Source organism: Mustela erminea, chromosome 6 (genome assembly GCF_009829155.1).
Source record: "Mustela erminea isolate mMusErm1 chromosome 6, mMusErm1.Pri, whole genome shotgun sequence".
Taxonomy (NCBI): Eukaryota; Metazoa; Chordata; class Mammalia; order Carnivora; family Mustelidae; genus Mustela; species Mustela erminea.
In genome coordinates this window covers 59,010,151-59,031,721 of record NC_045619.1, presented here as the reverse complement: position 1 = coordinate 59,031,721, position 21,571 = coordinate 59,010,151, and the positions used below count along the sequence as shown (strand labels likewise).

Here is a 21,571-nt window from a genome sequence, read left to right as displayed (position 1 = left end):
AATTTATTCTGTGCCTCAGTTTCCATAACTGTAAGACAGGATTCATGAAAATAGCATTTATATCATCAAATGGTTTCAAAGATAAATGAATTAATTCTTAGAATGGAGCCTGACCAAAAGATCACTTAATAAATGTTAGCTATTATTTTTAATTAGGATTATTATATTTATTTTTACTGTCTATTATGGCAACTGATGCCATTTACAGTAATAACTTAAAATGTCCTGTTAAATAGACTTACTCGATTTTAAAGAACAAATTGTTCTAAACAATACTACTAAGGAAATAATATAACATGAAAAAATCAGGACAGGCAGAGGGACAAGAGAGTCCAGAGGCATGGCAAATAGGTGAAAATAATGTACACATGATTGAGGTTGAGATCAGAGGAAGCCATACTGGAGGCAGTGAAAAAGGGAGAAAGGTGAAAAGTTCAAATTTATATCAGAGTAGAAAAGGTGAAGAAGAAAAAGATGGATTTGTAAAATATTTAGAAGATTGAATTGACAGTATTCCCCTGCTCTCAAAATCTAAATAGTGCCTGGCATGTGGTAAGAACTCGATAAATATTTTCTGTGAAAAGGTAGACAAAATAGGTAAGGAAACAATAAAGAAAAAATCTAAGACATCTCATGGTTTTCCAGTTTGAATGTTTGGGTAGATGGTGATGTTAAAGAAGGTAGAGCAAGAGGAGGAGGACCTGGAAAGAAGATGACGAGTTAGCATAGGCTGTGATGAGATTGAGTTTTTCAACAGAAATCTAGACGGAGATATCCATCAGTTTATCAGAAACTCAGGACAAAGGTCTTGGTTACACACATAGATCTGGGAGCTCTCAAGTCCATATTCTTAAGTACATCTCTGTTTCCCCTCCATGATCAAAAGAGAAAGACAAGACAGAAAAAGAGGGATGGTATGGATGGTGTCTATCAGTCAGGGTTTTCTAGAGAAACAGAACCAAAAGGATACACATTTATACAGTAAGAGATTTATCTTAAGGAATTGGCTCACGTGACTGTGGAGACTTCATGGGTCAAAATATGACAGAGGACTCTGGGAGGCTTGAGACTCAGGAGAAAGTTACAGTTCTGGACCACAGGCAGTCTGCTGGAGAACTAGGAAGAGCCAATACTGCAGGGAAGTCCAAGGGCAATCTTTAAGATCACCTCTTGCTCAGGAGAGCCAGTCTTTTGTTTATTCTGGCCTTCAATTGATTGGATAAAGTAATCTGCTTTGCTTAAAGACAGTGATTAAAATGTAAATCTCATCCAAAAATGCCTTCACAGAAACATCCAGAATATTGTTTGGCCCAATGATCTGGGCACTGTGGCCCAGCCAAGTTGACAGAGTCAATTGTTACAGAGCACATGTGATAAATCACTCTCCTCTTACTTTATACAAATATACCTTCTATATAGGGTTCAGTGCAAAAGCAAAATTCATAGTAGTCATTAGTGGTATGGAAGAAAATCCCCTCAGGAGTACAATGGCTTTCATTCTTAGTTATCCACAGAAAAAAAGAATGGAACATGTTCTGCATACTTGGGACTGCATGAGATATTATCTGCTGGTGTCTGAAGTGATTCTCCTTTATACTAGATAGAAGAATTGGGGTAGAAATACGTACAATTGCCAGAGTATCTGTATAATGCAAGAGAAAGATTAACACAGAGAACTTCGTTCCTGAAACAAAACTGCAGCCTGAGGTATACCTTTCCATTTCCACTTTGCAGCTTGAACAATGCGACAAAAATTTTACTCCAACAAGTCTCTGATACACCATTTTTAATAATTATAGTTCAGACCAGTCCTTCATGTTCTTGTCAACATTCAAACCAGGTTTTTTACCAAACTTCATAGTCGATGGAATAAAATGGAATTAATAGGCCTAAAAGAATAAATATCTTCAAATGACCTTTGTGCTTTTCATATACAGAGAATTATTGAGCTAGAAAAGCCTGTCCCTTAAAAAGCTTATTACATGTTGAGAGGACCTATGAAAAGTCAATCCGCAAATGTACATAAAATTTGAAAGTGTTACAGTAACACATTGTAAGACCATTTTAGAAACTACTACAGTTTTCTCAAAAGTTATAATCAACTTGGAGATTATAAAAATACTTTATAATCCTTCATTACTAAAAACAGCCTCCTTAAAAGCAGGGCTTCCATTTCTGGCACAGTCTTGCAGCCCTCACGGGATCTAATGCTTTCACACTCCAGATGCTTAGTAAAAACCATGGAGGATCATAGTTCATCAGATGAGCTCCTGACTAATTTTCCATATTAAATAAGACACATTTTCCAATACCTGTAAGTTTCGTCAACATTATTACCCCACACATGATGACTTTTGTTTTGCCAGTGAAGAATTTTAGTGTTGGGGCAACTGGGTGGCTTAGCTGGTTGAGTGGCTCGGGTCATGATCCCAGGATCCTGGGACTGAGCCTGGCATTGGGCTGCCTGCTGGGTAGGGAGCCTGCATCTCCCTCTCCTTCTGCCCTTACAAGCCTTCTTGCTTGTCCTTACTCACTCTCTCTCTCGTCAAAATAAGTAAATAAAGTCTTAAAAAAAAAAAAAAAAGAATTCTAGTGGTAAGTATAGCCTTTGCATCCCAAAAACAACATAGGGTTTCCAATTAAAAAACAAAACAAAACAAAACCTGAAGTTTGTATTGCAATTGACTTATGTCTGCATGCCTGAAAACTTCCTCACATTCTAACTCCGTAATACTGTTATATACTAGTCTACGAATACAACGTGGGTTTCTTAAATTCTACATAAGAGTGAAATCATATGGTATTTGTCTTTCTCTGACTGACTTCTTTCACTTAGTGAAATAATACCCTCATCACATCACTGCAAATGACAAAATTTCATTCTTTTGATGGCTGAGTGATAGTATGTGTGTATATATAAATATATACACATACCATATGTATATATATATGTACACACACACACACACATATATATACCACCTTTGTGTGTGTGTGTGTGTGTGTGTATAAATATACACATACATACCACCTCTTTTTTTTTAGATTATTTATTTATTTATTTGACAGACAGAGATCACAAGTAGGCAGAGGCAGGCAGAGAGAGAGGAGAAGCAGGCTCCCTGCTGAGCAGAGAGCCCGATGTGGGGCTCGATCCCAGGACCCTGGGACCATGACCTGAGCAGAATGCTGAGGCTTTAACCCACTGAGCCACCCAGGTGTCCCACATATCACCTCTTTATCATTCATCAGTGGATGGACATTTGGGCTCTTTACATAATTTGGTTTTGTGGAAAAAACAAATAATCATAGGGAGAAACAAGAAGAGGAAAACTAAGAAACAGACTCTTAACAATAGAGAAGAACCTGAGGATTACCAGATTGGGGGGGCGAGGATGGGTATAATAGGTGATGGGGATGAAGGAAGGCACTTGTAATGAGCACCAGGTGTCATATGTAAGTGTTGAATCCCTAAGTTGTAGACCTGAAATGAATATTACACCGTACACTAACTGGAATTTTTAAAACATGTTAAAGAATATAATGTGGGAACGTGGGAAATTTATGAACAAATACCCATTCCAGCATTGTTTATAAGGATGTTTTTTCTTTTAGATGTGCATTTATAATGAAAAGTTAAAGAACATCTGGCTTATAACTGATCTGAGACAAATGTAACCAACCAAAAATGGAGGAAGAGTTAAGTGAGTGATATATCTATTAATACAACCATAAAAATTTATGTTCACAAAGACTTCATAATGGACTGTTAAATTACCTACGAAACGGATAAAAATGCATTATACAGTAGTTGCCTATAACTATATAATTTAAATATTTAAAGTCTACTAATAAAAAATAGTCATGGGGGAAAAGATCAAAGTAAATTCTGCAAAAACTTTCACTTCATTTCTATTTCTAGATATTTTCCACGTTGGGTCCAACGTACATACATTGTTGTTAAAATGGAGGAAAAATATGATTTTATTAATGGAGGTGGAGGGAGAAAGAGAACAAACCCAAGGTTTGGGGTGGGGGAAAGTTTGCGTGAAGCTGAAGGATGCAGAAGCCCGCACTCAAGGGCTCAGGTTTGTATAAAGATGATGGCATTCAATATTCCCTGTCAAGTGTCATTCTCACGCAGAACCGGTAGTTGTCTATGCTCCCTCTGAGCCTAGTTTTGAGAGACAGCAGTAAAAAAGAGGTGTTTCCTATTGCTTTAAATCTACTCAGCAACTGCTGCTGTTCTCCCTGACTCGACGGTCTCCAAACCACAGGTTGCCACTACCTGTGGTCTGTTTGGGGGACAAGGATACACACTACAGCTGAAGGATTCCAACATACTTAGGATCCGGCCCTGGAAAGGGTCAGGACTACCTAATTTATGATACAATCCTGCGGGAGTCCTTTGTCAGGGGCTGGTTAAATGCATACCCAGGGGCTTGGGAAAAACTTTCCCTGAATCTGGGGCAAACAACACAAAGTATCACTTAGGGTTCTCTACCAACCACAGAAATCAAACACGGCTACTTCAGTCAATCTAGAGTTGATTGGAAAGTGAGTCCTTTACAGAGGAAAAACTAATCATGTCTCCTGAAGGATAAGAGCCAGGATGGTACTGAATTTTCCATCAGAAGCTCTAGAACCATCCCTTTTCTGAGAGTTGCCATCTGAATGACTTAGCTCCCTTGTCCAAACTGGAGTCATTCCGCTCCATGATTAAAATTCTTGGGGAGAAAATGTAAGAGGATGGCCTTGCACCATGTATTGATTCCTCTGGCCAGAAGAAAACCCCACCAAGATCCCATGGCATAGATGGAAGTTATTCCCTAAAGGGAAGCCGTATGTTGGGACTTGCCCTAGATGGTCCCAGTTTATATGTGTTTTTCAGGAATAACTATAAATAGCTTCATTTTCACTCACGGAAGTGTTCGAATTTAGGTAATAAATTGCATGGTCACTCTACGCAAAGGAAAAAAATGGGGCATTGTTACCAAAGACGGCTGAGCAGATGAAAATAGAATGAAACTATTAGAAGAAACTGAAGCAAAGTGTTTGCTCCCAATCTCTCAGGTCAAAAGATAAGAATCAGAGTCAAAAGCCCTTATCAGTCTTTTGCTTCTGACTCCAACATAAAATTAACATTCCTATACTCACTCCCTGTGTGTTGAATTATTATGACTTTAACCCAATAGTTCCATCTCCTTGTCTTCCTATGTCCTTGCAGCTAAATCCCTAAATGTTCAAGTGTTCTCTTTTGCTGCTGCTTTTTTAGCTTAATTGGTGCCCTCATGCTTTCCAAAATAGAATGCTAACATCCATTCACCCAGCTGGAGGAGGGTCAGGGTGATACCAGATCCAATATTCCCCAAAGCTTGTGTAGGATGGTTGCTGTGTTCCTGCTGCTGACTAATAATAAGGACTCAAAAATCACCTTTTGATTCTGATTTCCTCCGAGAGGCTGTTCTACAAGCATGGGGTCAACTTAAAGGAAAAGGGTTTTGTTTAATATTTTCTCCTTTCATTAGTGCACTTAAATTACTTTCTTGCAAACTCTGCTTGTTACCTAAATGTACTAGCACTTATGTTACCTAATTAGCTTTCTTATCAGAATTCCAACCAAAAATAACAAGAAATGTAATAATGATAAGGTATCCTGCCCCCTCAAAACAGATTTCCTTTCACGCTTTATCTCTTGGTGCTGTTCTGGCTTGTTTAATTAAAGTATCAGAAATTATTAGACTCAAATTATTTCTTGATCTAGTGCTCAAATTCTCCTGAAAAACTGCTTCTTTTGCCTCAGTATTTAAACCTTTATCAGTGTGAGGCAGATGAGTTTCCACACGTATGCAACAGGATTCATGCAATACAATATAAGTTTGGAGGAAGAGCCTAATTAGCTTCTAAATAATTAGACAAACAAGTCAGATTTGGCTACACTGGGCTACCATGAACATTTAAATACTTGTGTCTCCTCTCCGGTGCTCCCCCACGTTAATGTGCAAAAAAACCCCACGAAACTTTAGCATGGAGTTGTGAAATTCAAAGCAAAGATCTTATTTATTTTTTCATTAGAAGGGTGGGAGTAAAAAAAAAATCACTAAGTTCAAAACACTGACATAAGTTGCATTTAAGGAGGGCAGTCATGTCTGTTATAGACTTTAAAACCACGGATGTGAAAGTATCTTTACATCACAGCTGCGAGAAAGAAAAAACTCAAAGACATACTGGTTATTTCTCTTCAACACATGCTGTGAAAAAAATTCGGGTTGGAATCTGTTTGCTTCTGGTGGAGATGTGTGAGAGGTTCACTTTCTTTGAAGTCGTCTGCAACATGATCCCCTTTTGCACTGTCAAGCTTGGCTATCCCAATTACCAGGCAGCCATTTTGAACTTGTGTTTTATTGGAACTTCAATAATTAGCCCTATGTTTGCGGGATGGCTTGCTGATGTCTGTCTAGGAAGAAACAAGCTGGTATGTGCTTGCTTATGTCTACATTTTCTAGGTGAGTATCCTCTTCTGACTGGATCGTTTTGCAACTTAATTGATTTGTGTTAGGATTTTTACTCTTATCCTTATCTTGCTCTGAGTATAAAATGTGATAAATGAAGTAAGAATGTTGTCTCAATTTACTTAGTTCTCTGTATTATTGGAGGGATGCTAGTAAATGCATGTGCATGTGCGTGTGTGTGTGTATCCTTTGATACCTATATTGCTGCACTGATTATATTTTATAATAATTATCTCTTTACATATCTGTCTTCTGGACTCCTTCAAACCCACTCTCTTTCCCCCCTCCTACCCCAAGCCCAAATTCGTGACAAATTCTATGTGTAACAGGAAGTTCATCTGCTTCACAACTAAGATGAAATGTGCTAAAAAGGTTTCTGAAGTTCATGTAGAATAATTGAAGAATGTTTTCATGAAAAGGTGGTTTTTAATTAGTCATAGAGTAATTAAGATTGAATATGGAGACATGATTTCTAGATTATGAACTATGGCTACATGCTAAATAAATGAATGAATTTAAATGCTACACTAAGCTCCTTCACATAGAAAAAATATATATATATCTAAAAAACACTGGGAGTGAACATATATCTACAAAACTTTGGGAGAGACGTGCTCGTGAGAAATGGGGAAAAATCAAGATTGCTTGATAAGGTATAGAAAGTAAGTTGATGAACAGTCTAGAATTTTGGGCTAAAAAGTTCAAGTTGTTCTTCTGGACATCAAGGAGTCACTGAAGATATGATGAAACACATCTGGGAAGTGTTTTTCTTCAGTAAACAGGAGAGGCGACCACAGTGAGAGGTTCAATAGCAGGAGATCAGGATATCCCAGGAGGATGGTCTAGGAGAAGTGTCAATCCAGGAGAGAATATATGAAAAAGTATGAAAAACTTGGCAACTAAACAAGAGAACAAATATGGTAGAGAAACAAAAATTAACTCCAAGTTTCTGAGCTGAGGAACTTAGAAAGTTAGTATGTAGTTAGTATGTAGTTCACCAATACTATGAAATGGAGCAAAAATGAAGGTTTGGGGGGATAGGGGAAGAGATAAACGAGGAAGGGATGGATATCAGGTATTCAATATATCCCCCAGTTTCCGATGATAAATTACCATTCACCATTCATCACTTAGAGTGTGATTCAAACTTATAACTCTTCACTGTGTCAGTTTTGTTAAGTAAAAACAAAGTCTCTGTATGGCAAATATTCACTCAACATTCAACAAATACTCTCCAATGACTGCTCTGTGGCATGCATTCTCCCAGGATCTGGGAATGCAACAGAAAAGAAAACAGTCTCGTCTCTGTCAAAGGTGACTTTCTGGGGCACCTGGGTGACTCAGTGGGTTTGGCATCTGCCTTTGGCTCAGGTCATGATCTCAGGGTCTTGGGATTGAGCGCCACATCGGGCTCTCTGCTCAGGGGGGAGCCTGCTTCCTCCTCTCTCTCTCTCTCTGCCTGCCTCTCTGCCTACTTGTGATCTCCCTTTCTCTGTCAAATAAGTAAATAAAATCTTTAAAAAAATAAATAAATTTTTAAAAGGTGACTTTCTGGTACGGGAAAGAGAAAATAAATGAGCAAGTGATATTTTGTCAAGTGCTCAGGAGTGTTACAAAGAAATATATAGGAGGGTAAGGGGGTGGAGACAGAGCAGACTAGACAGTGACATGGTTGCTGTTCTGTATCAGGAAATGTTTTCTGATAAGGAGATGTTTAAGCAAGCGTCTGAATGATTTGCTCTTCTTGACTTGGTAACAGGCCATATCCAGGGCACTTGGCAACTTCTTACTTAACATGGCAATTCCTATCAGTCTAAATTCCCACGGAAGCCATCAGACTAGGACTGAGTCCCGATTTTAGAATTTGACAAACAAAAGACCCAAGTCAACTCCATATCCGTTCATTTTCTTACTAAAAACTATTTCCTTGGGTCCCCGCTCATGGCTGCCATCAAATTCCAACCAGTCACTGAGTGTCAGAGGTTCTACCAAAAATGTGTCTTCTGTTTCAAATGCTAATCCTTAGCTCAAAAATGAGGCTTTCTTTTTCTTGACCATTACACTGGCCTACTTGCTGGGCTATTGGAGGTCAGTATGACTCCATTTCTATTTACATTTACATTTCTATTTACAACACTAAGGATAAACAAGAATAAGTCTATATAGATCTATATAAGTCTATAGAATAAATCTATATATCGGCTTTATTATCTAAAAAACAAAATCCAATTTAGTACATAAGAATCTTTACAATCTGTCCCAAATTTAACTTTCTAGACTTTTCTCTCAGTATATGACCTCAACCCTGCTGAACTTTTGCTTGCCTCTAATCCCCTACTTCTCTACTGTTACTTATGCATTTTTTTTTCTATGCCTGAAATTGTCAACCTTCCTTTATCTTCCTACCCCATAGCCAAGACTTGAAAAATCCTGTCCTTCTTTCAAGACCCACATTGCTTAACCACATTCTAATCATACCTCTATAATTTCACTTACCACATTAAAATCTAATTTCCACCTGGTTATCTGTCCTCTTTGATGGACTTGCTAGCTCCCAGCAGAGGCTATGACACATCCTGGTGTTTTATACAAAGCTACCGAGAATGTGCGCTTAATATGCAGTGCCCAATATAGCACATATCAAAGAGGAGACTTTCTATCATACATGTCATAGACTTGTATTTTCATTACTTCAGTTTTACAAGATAAAAATAAAGTTTTGATCTAATGAAATCAATACACTATGACATTTCCTCAAAAGATGGAAGGAATGTGTCTTTCTAATTTACACAAATGGACCACTAAAAGTGCTTTGTCTTTAAGCATATGGTTTCTGCAAGAAATAACTCTCGGCCCATCCCCTATGGACAATCCTTAGCCTCCCCAGGCCTCACATCATACTTCCAGAGATACAGAGGATTGAGTGGCAGGGAGAAAGCAGTTGATATCATATCTGGCCAAACTTCATAGGAAATGTTTCAAACTCAGTTATATAAAGGGCCTGTTCTCATGGTAAATCTATTTGTTACCACATATTGAGTGCATATATTCTTCAGGTTGTAAAAGTCGTTGTAAGGGAGATAAAACATTAGACCCTAATTTCTGCCTTTAAGGAACTTATAGTCCAACTGAGAAAACTAACCACATACAGCCGCCATATAAAAAATGATACCAAAAATATGAAAATAAAATGGAGGACAAAAATAACAGGAAGAAGCCATTTTTGACTAATCAAATTGATCACACACACACACACACACACACACAAAAGATGATTTGACCAGTTGATAGGAATTATGAAAAGTAGCATATATATCTGGGATACTCTATAACATTGGGCAAGTCACTTAACCTCCCTGAACCTGGGTTTGGTTTTGTTTTGTTTTTTTTAAAAGCTTAGAAGAAAATCTATCTTCTGACATCACCAAGTTTTTCCAAGATGAAATAATATAATACATAAAAATGTTCTACAGAATTCAAAGAGCTTAGCAAAAGTATGGCATTGAATTATAATTTCTACCAACAAGGGAAATGTTTACGTTTACTCCCTGCAAGATGGAAGGGAGAAGAGGATGGACTCCCGCCCCTTGTCCCTGCCTGTCTTCCCCCTCCTGCTGCCCAGTACGGAATCACCCACCTCACCTTCTCACCTCTGTGTTCGCCAAGATGGCTCTGCTCAGTGGCCTAAGAAGTGAGAATAATCAAAGGGCATATGAATAGGAGAAAGAGAAGTAGAAAAGGCAAAGGGATCTATGTTCTTGTTACCTCTATGATAATGTTCTCTGTCAAACATTTTCTTTAACAAGAAAGTTAAAAGTTACTGACAAGTCTGATATGTGACTGAGAAAAAATAACCCTTACTAACAGTGGTTTTCTCTGGGGGGGTGAGATGACAGGCACCTCTCGTTTCTTATATATTTCCCAATTTTGTTAAAACGGACATGATTTGCTTATATACCCTGCAAGAGAAGATAGGTCAAGTCTAAGGGGGGAAAAACTAGGCCTCTGGATTAATTAAAACCCATAATGAAGAAAATGTTCACATTTAGAAAAATTATCCTGTCTCCAGAACTGCAGTGACTAACAAGTATGTCAAGAAGACAATCACACAATGCTGCTCCTTTCAGAGGAAAAACCTTATTTAAAATGTGGTTTGGTGATTCAGGTGGTCTACGCCATATTTATTCTCCTTTTTTCTCTGTCTACAGGCACTGCTTTGTTATCTGTGGTTGCTTTTCCCTTGGGAGATTTCTATATAGGCACTCACCATATGATTAACCATATACCAAAAAAGGAGCAGAAGAGGCTGTTTTACTTAGCGTTGCTGGCCATCTGCCTTGGCACAGGAGGACTGAGAGCCATCGTCTGTCCACCGGGTGCTTACAGCCTTAAGGAGCATGGATCCCAGAAACAAATGTCTTTTTTTAACTGGTAAGCACCACTGGCTAGGAGTGCAATGAGCCTTACAACATTCCTCTCCCTCCTGGGATTTCTCTTGTTTGCCCTCTGGTCCCATGTTGATGGCAGTAATTCAGTGTTTGTTATTGACTGGTCTGGGTCAAGTGACAACGTGACAGTGCCTTGGACAATGATTCAGCCAGTAAGTGTGGGAGCCCATGAGTCAGGTACAGATGAATGCAGCTTACCAGCACCTTCTGGAAGCACGCTGATACATTTACCTTCCAAATAAACCAGTGTGAAGTGGCTTGTCATACCCAACAGAAGGTGGCTTTGGAGCCAAACAGACTCAACTGTACTTAACGCAAGCTGTCTGACCTTGGTAAAGTCGTTTATTCTCTATAAGTTTTAGTTTAATCATTTTTTTAAATTTTATTTATTTATTAAACACACAGAGAGAGAGGGAGAGAACAAGCAGGAGAAGTGGCAGAGGGAAAAGACTCCTCACTGAGCAGGGAGCCGGATGTGGGGCTCGATCTCAGGACCCTGGGATCATGCCCCAAGCTGAAGGCGGAGGCTTAACTGAATGAGCACAAAGGTGCCCTCTCAGTTTAATCTTTGTGAAGACTTATCATAATCCCTCTTCTTAGGTTTTATTAGAGGCAATAATATGTGTCTTGCAGGCAGAAAATCTGGCACATAGTAGGTGATCCCAGATGGCAGCTGTGACTAGCCCTGTCTACCCTGTAAGAGGAGAATTGGGCAGAGATTATAAATTCACAGGCAGTGCAGAGAAAAGATAAAAAGGACAGAAAAAGTATTTTACAATTTGTGGAAACATAAACCAACCTTCTGTCTGGAATCCACTTCACCCTTAACACCTAAGAGTTTGTACTCCGTGAAAATCAAACCACTTTCCTGGGAATCCGTTTCTCTCCCAGTGAGTTCTTACACAGTTTTATGCAGTTTTAAGGAACCAGTTTTTATTATCAAATACAAATTCAAGAAAAATTTTTGATCTTAAGGTAGAATATTTTGTTATTATTCATCAGTGAATGTCAAGTACATCTGAGATACATTCTTTTGTTCCCTCTTCTCTGTGAAATGAGTTGTCAACATTTTTCTAAATATTCTGTCTTTCCACCAATGTTAGCAATGGAAAAAATCAAGGCACAGAGAGAATCAGACAAAACGTTTAAAGAAAACTCATATTTAAAGCATTAAATGAAAAAAAAAACTTAGCATAAATAATCCCAGTATATTTAACTATCCAAGGCAGTCTTTTTCTTTCTCTCCTTCTTTCTTTCCCTCTCTCTTTCTCTCTCCCTCTTTCTCTTTCTTTCTCTTCTTTCTTTCTTTCTTTTTTTCTTCCTTTCTTTCTCCTTTTCTTTCCCCCCCCATTATATCAATATTACAAAGCACTCAGGTCTATTTTGGATTCAGTCCAAATGTCAGAAAATAATGCAGTTTTACCAAAGGTGGAAGGGACTCTTTACTTCCTTATAGCAAATTCTGCCTCCTTGACCTGCCCAAAGGAGAAAGAAAAATCCTTCTTTTTTATTCTATTCGGAGGTTTTAATCCTTAATTAGCAACATCATTTTGATTAAATAAGACTCTGGAGGATTAAGACTGGAGAGCAATCAGTTGTTCTGAAAGATAGCTCTGGAGAATTTATTGTACTATGGTCTTAGTCATTCAGAGTTGTGTTTAATCAAAGTGACATTTCTCAGTGTTGATTACAAAGGAGACATTATATGAATGAAATATTTCCTTTGGGAAAAGGGGGGGACTCCCAATGGGTTTGTACTTTAGGCCTTTAAAGGGGGGGATGGGTAGTGGGGTGAAAATGAATTTCTGCAGTGCGAGCAGGACAGAATTTAGGATGAACACATTTCAATGTGGTTTTTATTATTTCCTAATTTCACTAAAATCTCTAATAAAAAGAGTCGTGCAGGGGCGCCTGGATGGCTCCATTGGTTGAACATCTGACTTGTTTTTCTGCTCAGGTCATGATCTCAGGGTCAAGAGATCTAGCCCACATCAGCTCTGTGCTCAGTGGGGAATGTGTTGAGATTCTCTCTCTCTCTCCCCTTCTCTTCGAATTTCCTACCACACTCTCATGCTTTCTCTCTCTTTCTCTCCCCTAAAGATAGATAAATAAATTTTTAGACAACAGAAAGAAAGAAAGAGGGAAAGAATCATTCATAATTTTTAAAACCTAAAGTTAAATCACCTCAAAATGTAGGGTGCCTGGTTGGCTCAGGCCATTAAGCATCCCAGGGTCCTGGGATCCTGCCCCACACTGGGGTCCTGGATCAGTGAGAAGTCTGATTCTCCCTCTGCCCCTCCCTCTGCTCATGCTCTCTCTCAAATAAATAAATGAAATCTTTAAAAAAAAAAAAAAACACCTAGAAATGTGCATGAGGAATCTAAAGTCAAGGTGTCACTCTTGGATGCAGAACTGTCTTGATGGTAAGCTTCTTAAAGGCTCAATCTGGTGGTTTCAGTTTTGGGGTTTTTTCCTAAGTTTATAGTACCAAGCTACAGGGCAATTTATATGGACAGATGCTTTTTGTAATTTACGGAAAAATATATTAACTCTATTGCTCTACACACTTCAGGGGTGGGTGGTTACATGGACAGAGACCTTACGGGGCAGCCTGAAGGCTGACAGGATCCTGGCTCTGTCACAGAAGTGTTCTGCTTTTCAGCAAGTCCCTTCACCTCTCCGGGCACAAGTCCCTCATCCACAAAATGGGACTATGCTGGACGGCGGCTGCATAGCTCATATATAAAGGATCCTAGCACATCATAGGTATTCAAAATAGGGTAACTATTGTTATTAAATGACAAATCAGCTAAAATCATTGTCTAAGTTCTGAGTGAGAGGGAACCCATTGAGGAGGCAGCCATCTTTAAATGGGCAGCGCCTTCATTTAAAATCTATTTCTCCATGTCGAAAAAACACCTCTAGAAAGTACAAACTTGGCTAATATAATGAATTTCCTTAGTGTCTTTAAAAACAGCATACCACTTGAATCCGTAACCACTTGAAGGCTGCATCCAGTTCTATTTTCAGCACAGATGTCAGATGTTCCTAGTTACATGACCTTTAATGAGATGTGTCATTGCATCTCTACCACCTAAAGCTTCCTAGTGATTATGTTAAATAGTATAGACTGAAGTCTCGAGCATTGAAAGCACCACTTCCGAGTAGAGCTGCCAAGTGTAGGTGAGAAAACCACTCCCAGCCAACATTACCATCTGGTACTGGATCTTCCTCAACTATGTACCTTACTGAAAGAATAAAGCTAAACTCCCTGAAACCAAGAGGCATAATAATCTTCCAGCATCCTTGTGCCGTTATCTAGATTAGAACCTGGCTCTTCCAGCACTTTCCAAAATCTAAGGTGTGCAATTAAGAGTCACCATGCTAGAGATCATCTAGGTAAATACACCTGTGCAGAATCTTTTCTGGAAGCAAAAAGAAAGGTGGATAATTAAGTCTGTCTATAACCATAATTTTAAATTCTACTGCAATTAACTTCAAATCTTGCTTCCACATTTCTCTACTTACTTCACCTGGTAATTTGCATCCAATCTGCATATCATTGTCTGTTCCTAACTAGTTACCAGAGTGAATTATACGTGATTGAAAAGTCCAAATAGAATATTGGTAGAGTTCTTGAAAAAAAATCTAGAGACTAACTTATTCTATCCCAGAAATTTTGAGTATCTGGTACTCAGATTGACTGTACACAGTATTTGTCCTACACTAAAATATTCTGATGTTAATACTTGCTTGAACTTAATAACTTTTATCTTAGGGAAATGCTAAAGGTAAAAACTTACTATCCCACGGAATGTTTTATCAGAAACTATTTTCATATTCAGTTGAGTGTTGTTCGAAAGCAGAAGTTCTCAATCCTAGATTGACATAAAAGCCACCTGAGGACTCTTAAAAATACTGATTCCTGGGCCTTGGCATCAAAAATTCCATATATATTGGTATGAGGTGAGATCCAGAGACCAGGATTTTTTTTAATTAATTAATTTATTTATTTATTTAGCTGCCTAAGTAGTCAGATTTAAGAACTACTGCTCTCAAGCTGTTGTCTGGTTTTGAGAATCATTTACAGGCTTTATTTAAAAATGTTTCCTAGGCCCCACCCACAACTGCCAAGATCAGAATATACTGGAAGCATAGCTGGGGAAGGTTTACCACTTTTATCAAGTGCTTCAGAATTTTGAAAACAATTGCAGAGATATAAGGAAAGGGGATACTAACATGGTCTAGAGATAACTTTGAAAAGAAATGGGGGCACCTGGGTGGCATGGTCATTGGACGTCTATCTTCAGCTCAGGTCACGATCTCTGGGTACTGGGATCCAGCCCCGTATCGGGCTCCTTGTTGGGAGAAAGCCTGCTTCTCCCTCTCCCACTCCCCCTGCTTGTGTTCCCTCTCTCACTATCTCTCTCTCTCTCTGTCAAATAAATAAATAAACTTAAATAGAAAGAAAAGAAAAGGAATGGAACTGGACATCATTGGGGTGCACATACTGGGTATGAGGCGGCTTTGGAAAGTTCTGACAATTCATAGCGATTTTTCATCCCACTTGGAAACCTATCTGATGAGAAATTCCTTGTGAAGAGAAACAAAACATGAATCTACTTAATTCTGTAATAGTAAAATCATAATTTATAAGGTACATTTCAGCCAACAAAATCAAAGCAGTTCACAGGATAATTGTATTAATTCTCAAAATATCATCTGAGTTGCACACTGAGGAATAGCCTGTAAATAGCTTTAAAAAAAAAAAAATCACTAAACCTTCCAAAATTCTATTTGCATGGGCTCTACCCAAGCTTAACAAATCCTACCCACCCACTCTAATAACAACAGACAACTCCTTCTTCACTTTTGCCAAAGTTGTAAGCTTTCAGGAAATACACTCAAGAATTCCTGCCTAACATATACTTGTGGAAAAAAAGAAAGAAAGGCGAATTTCTTGTGTCTTACTGCTCTTTTTTTTTTTTTTTTTAAGCCCCACTTGGTAGTTTTTCAACTTGGTAGGTACATGACTACTGACTTATTTTCATCAGTAAACACACAGTGATCTAAAGACCTTAAATTGAGGAAATAAGAAAATGATATACAGGAATAACTGTTATGGTTGCAATGTTGGGGGAAAAAAAGAAGGAGGGAGGATCAGAGAGAGAAAGAGAATGATAGTAAGTTAAAAGAAGAAGAGGCAAGGAGAGCAAGAGAGAAAGAGTGAGACCTATTCCCAAATTTCTTGATTAAAAATTAAAAATATACCTTTTCTAGGGGTGCCTGGGTGGCTCAGTGGGTTAAAGGCTTCAGCTCAGGTCCCGATCCTAGGGTCCTGGGGTCGAGCCCCGCATCGGGCTCTCTGCTCAGCGGGGAGCCTGCTTCCCTTCCTCTCTCTCTGCCTGCCTCCCTACCTACTTGTGATCTCTCTCTGTCAAGTAAATAAAATCTTTAAAAAAAAAAAAAAATATATATATATATATATATATATATATATATCTTTTCTAAATCATGCTGTCTGTTCACCAAAACCAACACTCTTCTTTTATTAGATGCCTTTTCTTTATCTGTACTGTTGAAAAAAATTATAGATAAAAAACATCTAGAACTGCGAAATTTCCACTTGCTTCTTTTTTCTCTAAATTCATGACCACCAGAGTATTCTTTGAAGTACTTCTATAGGTCTATAGTGATGCTGGAAGAAGCAACCATTGTCGACCATGACCCACCAGGAAGTCAGCAACCAAGTGTGTCCTTGACTTTTCTAAACAGTTCAAAGAACAGTTCAGTTCTTTTTGAAGAACCACAAATCCCCTAGTGAATTATCTCAATATTGTTCAATGCAGAGTAAAATAGTTTCCCTGAACTCTGTACATTGTCTCTGCTGCCATGAAGACCCAAGAGTTTGCCTTCCCTCTTGGCATCTTCTCAGGTTAAGAAAAACCAGTTTAAACCATTTTCCCTAAAATCACTGAAAATAAATTTGAAGTATGTCAAAATGAGACAGCCTAAGAGATGACAAAGTATAAGAGTGAGTTCAATCATGATTACTGAATAAGTAAAGGTGAATGTTTAAAAGAAAAAAAATCTCAAAAGGATTGCTGAGATTTGCAGCAACAAGTTTTCTTTCCCTTATTTGTATTCAATGCCATAGAATCACGAAGACCCCAAAAAAAAAAAAATAAAAAAATTAGACTTACATGTACTCCCAGTTATTTGCAGTTCCCAGTCTGTATTTAAAAGTAGACTAAAGAAACATATTTTTACTGCTGCTTTCAATTTTCCTTAATCACTGGTATTTATTTTGTGTTAGTGCTTTGCTCTTTGACTTTCTGTGTGAGAGGTGCTTTATATACTCAATTTGCTAGTGAGCTATGAGATGAAAGGAGTCTTAATGGTGAGTTTGAAGACTGTGGGGTTTTATTTCTTTTATTTTTTTACAGTGGATACATATACAATTTCACCCTTAATTATCTATGGCTTATCCTGTCCATGGATCAATAAAGACATATATAAAACATGCCTGTACTAGGTAATTCTTCCAGAAAATTACACAATCAAATAGGTTGGATGGCATTTGTTAAAATACATTTAGTACTTGGTGTAAAATCTCTTCCTATATGAAGCTATTCAACACTATAATTCTTTTGTTTCTAACTGCCTTTTACAAGATTGAAGTCTTGGAATAATTGTAATTTTCCCTGATCCTCTTTAGAGCGATTTAGTTTACATCACCATGTGGTGTTCCGAGGAGCCACACAATGTCCTCTTGGATTTTCTCAGCAATATTGAACATTTAAGAAAAGTGTTTCCTGCCGATTGAAAGAGCTATAACACTGCTTGCAGCTCCAGCTTCTCTTAGTTGCGTGAGCCGCAACTCAAGTGTGCAGCTTGCAGCAGCACGACAGGACGACCCGAGACTGAGCCTAAGAGCTCTATCCAAATGTCCTACAAAACTCTAGCTTTGTTTCTCACTGGCACTGTGACAAGTTTCTGGTGGTGGATTGTAGTAAACCAGAGTCCTCAGCATGGCCATGTTGGATGATTGATTACTTTCCTAGGTCAATTATGGAAAATGTTTTTATACGTTGTTGTTGGATCACGTGGTTTTTGTGAGATGCCATGTTATTCGTCAATTACTTATTTACTATCCCTATATTGTGTTCCTAGAACCATGTTATGTCCTATGGAGACAAAGAACAAGGCGTTCATGTCAGGAAGCCTGACAGTTTGTGAGAAGACAAAACTAACAAAAGTGAAATCATTGCAGAATGGATTATCTTAGAAGTTCAGAGAATTTCTATTCAAGAGAATGTTGAATAAAAGAAAAGAGACTTGACACGGAACTTTAGTTAAGTGACAAAAGGTGTAAGGATGGGGGTGACTGGGTGGCTCAGTTGGTAAATTATCTGCCTTAGGCTAAGGTTATGATCTCAGGATCCTAGAATCAAGCCCTATGGCAGGCTCCCTGCTCATTGGGAAGTCTCCTTCTCCCTCTCTTTCTGTCCCTCCCCCAACTCCTGCACTCTCTCTCTCTCTTAAATAAATACATAAATAAAATTCTTTAAAAAAAGTTTTAGAGGTGAAAATGAGCAACCATGTTTATAGGACAGAGAAGGCACAGGGCTAGCTGGGCGCATGTCTCCTTCCCAAATATTCGTCACAAACCTCTCTCCCTCTCTCCCTTGACTTTGCTAACCACAGGCCAGTTCACTTCTAACCCTCCTCCAGACTACAGCAGCTGTGATTAGTCTTCCCAGGCCCTGACCATGCATAATCTACATGCATAGACCTCACATGATAATCCTTTCTTTTTTCCATTTAAAAGCACATCATTTCAGCCCCATGATCAATCACCTTCAAATGGCTTCCAAATATACTAAGAATAAAAACCAAACTCTTTACCATGGACTTCAAGGCCTTGCATGATCTGAATCACACTTAGCGCGGATCACGTCTCCAAATGGTCTATTCCTTGCTCACCACGCTCTAACTTCCTTGCTCATTTTGTTTCTGGAAACAAGATTGAAGAAAAGTGAAGAATATGACAACATTAGCTTAGCACAGTGCAGCTCCAGTGTGTGTTCTCCATTCAGTCTTCACAAGAAACCTGACTGGAGGGTATGATCCCTACTTTAAAGATAAAGACCCAGAAATCCAAAAAGCCTAAGACACAGATCATGTGATTATCAGAGTTTTCACTCAAATTCATGTCTTTTTTTTTTTTTTTTAAGATTTTATTTATTTATTTGAGAAAGAGACACAGAGAGAGAGAAAGAGTGAGCCCAAGCAGAGGGGAAGGGCAGAGGGAGAGGGAGAAGGAAGCTTCCTACTCAGGTGGGAGCTCCATCTCAGGACCCCAGATCATGACCTGAGCCAAGGCAGATGCTTAACCGACCAAGCCATCCAGGTGTCCCAAATTCATGTCTTTTTGAGCATCATTCCAAGAGAAAGAAACAATATTTATAATTAATAATATATAAAATTTGGCGAGAAGCATGAGTGAAAGGTAATTTCTAATGTTAAAGCTTGTATTAATGAGGAAATGGCGGTGTCATGAACTTGATATTAGGAAAGAAGTGTAAAAAAGACACAGTCAAGTTAGCCTCTTCTTAGAGGCTGCACCAGAACGAGGGCTCCTACTCATGCCTTTGCAACAATGCAGCTGTGAGAATTCACTTGAAACCGTAAAGGTCTCCAAGGCTTCCTCTAAAACAGAGATGGAAAATTTTTGTGATCTTGGGTTAGGGAAAGATTTCCTAGATACAACAATAAAAGCATGGGCTCTCTGCTCAGCAGGGGCCTGCCTCCCCCTCTCTTTCTGCCTGCCTCTCTGCCTACTTGTGATCTCTGTCTGTCAAATAAATAAATAAAATCTTTTTAAAAATTCAATAATAAGAAAATGACCTAGTTTTATTTTAAATGGGCAAAAGTTTTGAACAGCAATCTCACCAAAGAAGATATACAGATGGATAAAAGCACACGAAGAGATACTCAATATCACTAGTTATTAGGGAAATGCAAAATAAAATCACAATGGGATACGAACACACATCTATTAAAATGGCTAAAATTTAAGAATGATCATATACCAAGTATTGGCCAAGATGTGGAGGTATTAAAACTCTCATACCTATGTTGTAGTTGATGCAAAATGTTACAATTACTTGAAAAGCATTTGGAAATTTCTTAAAATATTAAATGTTCATCTACTGTATCATCTAGCCCTTCCATTCCTAGGTTTTTTTCAAACCCTAATTGTGTTGTTACATGGCAAAAGTGAAGGGATTTTGCAATGTAACTAAAGTCTCTAGGGGTGCCTTGGTGGCTCAGTCAGTTAAGCATCCAAGTCTTGGTTTTGGCTCAGGTCATAATGTCAGGGTTATAGGATTGAAAACCTTGGGCTCCTTGCTCAGCAGGGAGTCTGCTTGAGGCTCTTTCTCTCTCCCTCTGTCCCTTCCACCACTTGTGCACACACTCTCTCTCCCTTTCTCACTCTAAAATAAATAAAAACTTTTTTTAAAGTCTCTAATAATTTGATTTTTAAATTAACCAAAGAAGAGATTATCCTAGAATCCTGGATGGGCCTGATCTAACAAGGTTGGCCCTTTAAACCTTAGTGATAGTGTTATGTTCTAAAACTTAGGTCTTATTAGTGTTTACCCAACTGAAAAATTTACCAAAACTCATAAAACTATATATTTAAGCAGATATTTTATTGTATTTAATTTTACCCTAATAAATTTTTTAAATTAATGTTAAGACCCCTCCTCTGCCATGGGACTCTAACAGCATGGGCTTAGACCCAATGAAAGGATGAGAGATACAGATTATTTCTCCCAAATTACAAACCAGACTACTGCTATGGGTACGTAGTTGTAATACTATTCATCAGGAAGAGGTACTGAAAGTTTTATTCAAATGACACGCATTTCTTTGGTTTAATGCATGGTCTGGGTATAACCAAAGTATTCCTCAGTTTACCCATACTTTGAAGAGTAGAATAAATAGGAAGATTCAGCTTTTTACCCATGCAGCCTTTCCCAGATTTATTAGGCATGTTTGATTAAGTATTGTTTATGGCTTCTCTAGTGCCACAACACATAGTTGAGCAGTTGCTGTAGAGATGGTATGACCCTCGAAACCTCAAATATTTACTATGAAGCCCTTTGCAGAAAAAGTTTGTCTTTAGATAACACATTCTCTCCACACGTGTTCTAAAAGGAATGAAACAAAGATAACAAAACTGATAAGACTCCATAGCTGATATGTGCACAGTTATTAAGAAGTCTAATAAACAGGCGTGCCTGACTGGCTCAAGTGGTTAAGTGTCTGCCTTTAGCTCAGGTCATGATCCTGCAATCGAGCCCCTTGTCGAGCTCCCTTCTAGTCGAGGAGTCTGCTTCTCCACCTCCCTCTGCTCCTCCCGCTGCTCCTTGTCTTTCCTTGTCTCTCCTTCTCTCTCTTTCACTCTCTCTCTCTCAAATAAAAAAAGAATTTTTTTTTTAAAGAAGTCTAAAATAATACTGACAAATTCTAGTTCAGCTAACAGGCCACCACTTCATAGCTTACATCTAGATCAAAGCATTAAAATTAACAATTGTTCTC

At 38.3% G+C, this 21,571-nt stretch overlaps 1 protein-coding gene across 1 annotated transcript in view; it reads left to right on the top strand.

Moving 5' to 3' along the window:
• The first annotated feature begins 6,145 nt into the window (after nucleotides 1-6,145).
• SLC15A5 (solute carrier family 15 member 5) overlaps nucleotides 6,146-21,571 on the top strand; it is an 80,452-nt gene continuing 65,026 nt past the window's right edge. The window contains exons 1-2 of the mRNA XM_032345612.1: nucleotides 6,146-6,506; nucleotides 10,721-10,943. Of these exons, the coding sequence (XP_032201503.1) occupies nucleotides 6,146-6,506; nucleotides 10,721-10,943 (584 nt within the window). The remainder of the gene's footprint in view (nucleotides 6,507-10,720; nucleotides 10,944-21,571) is intronic.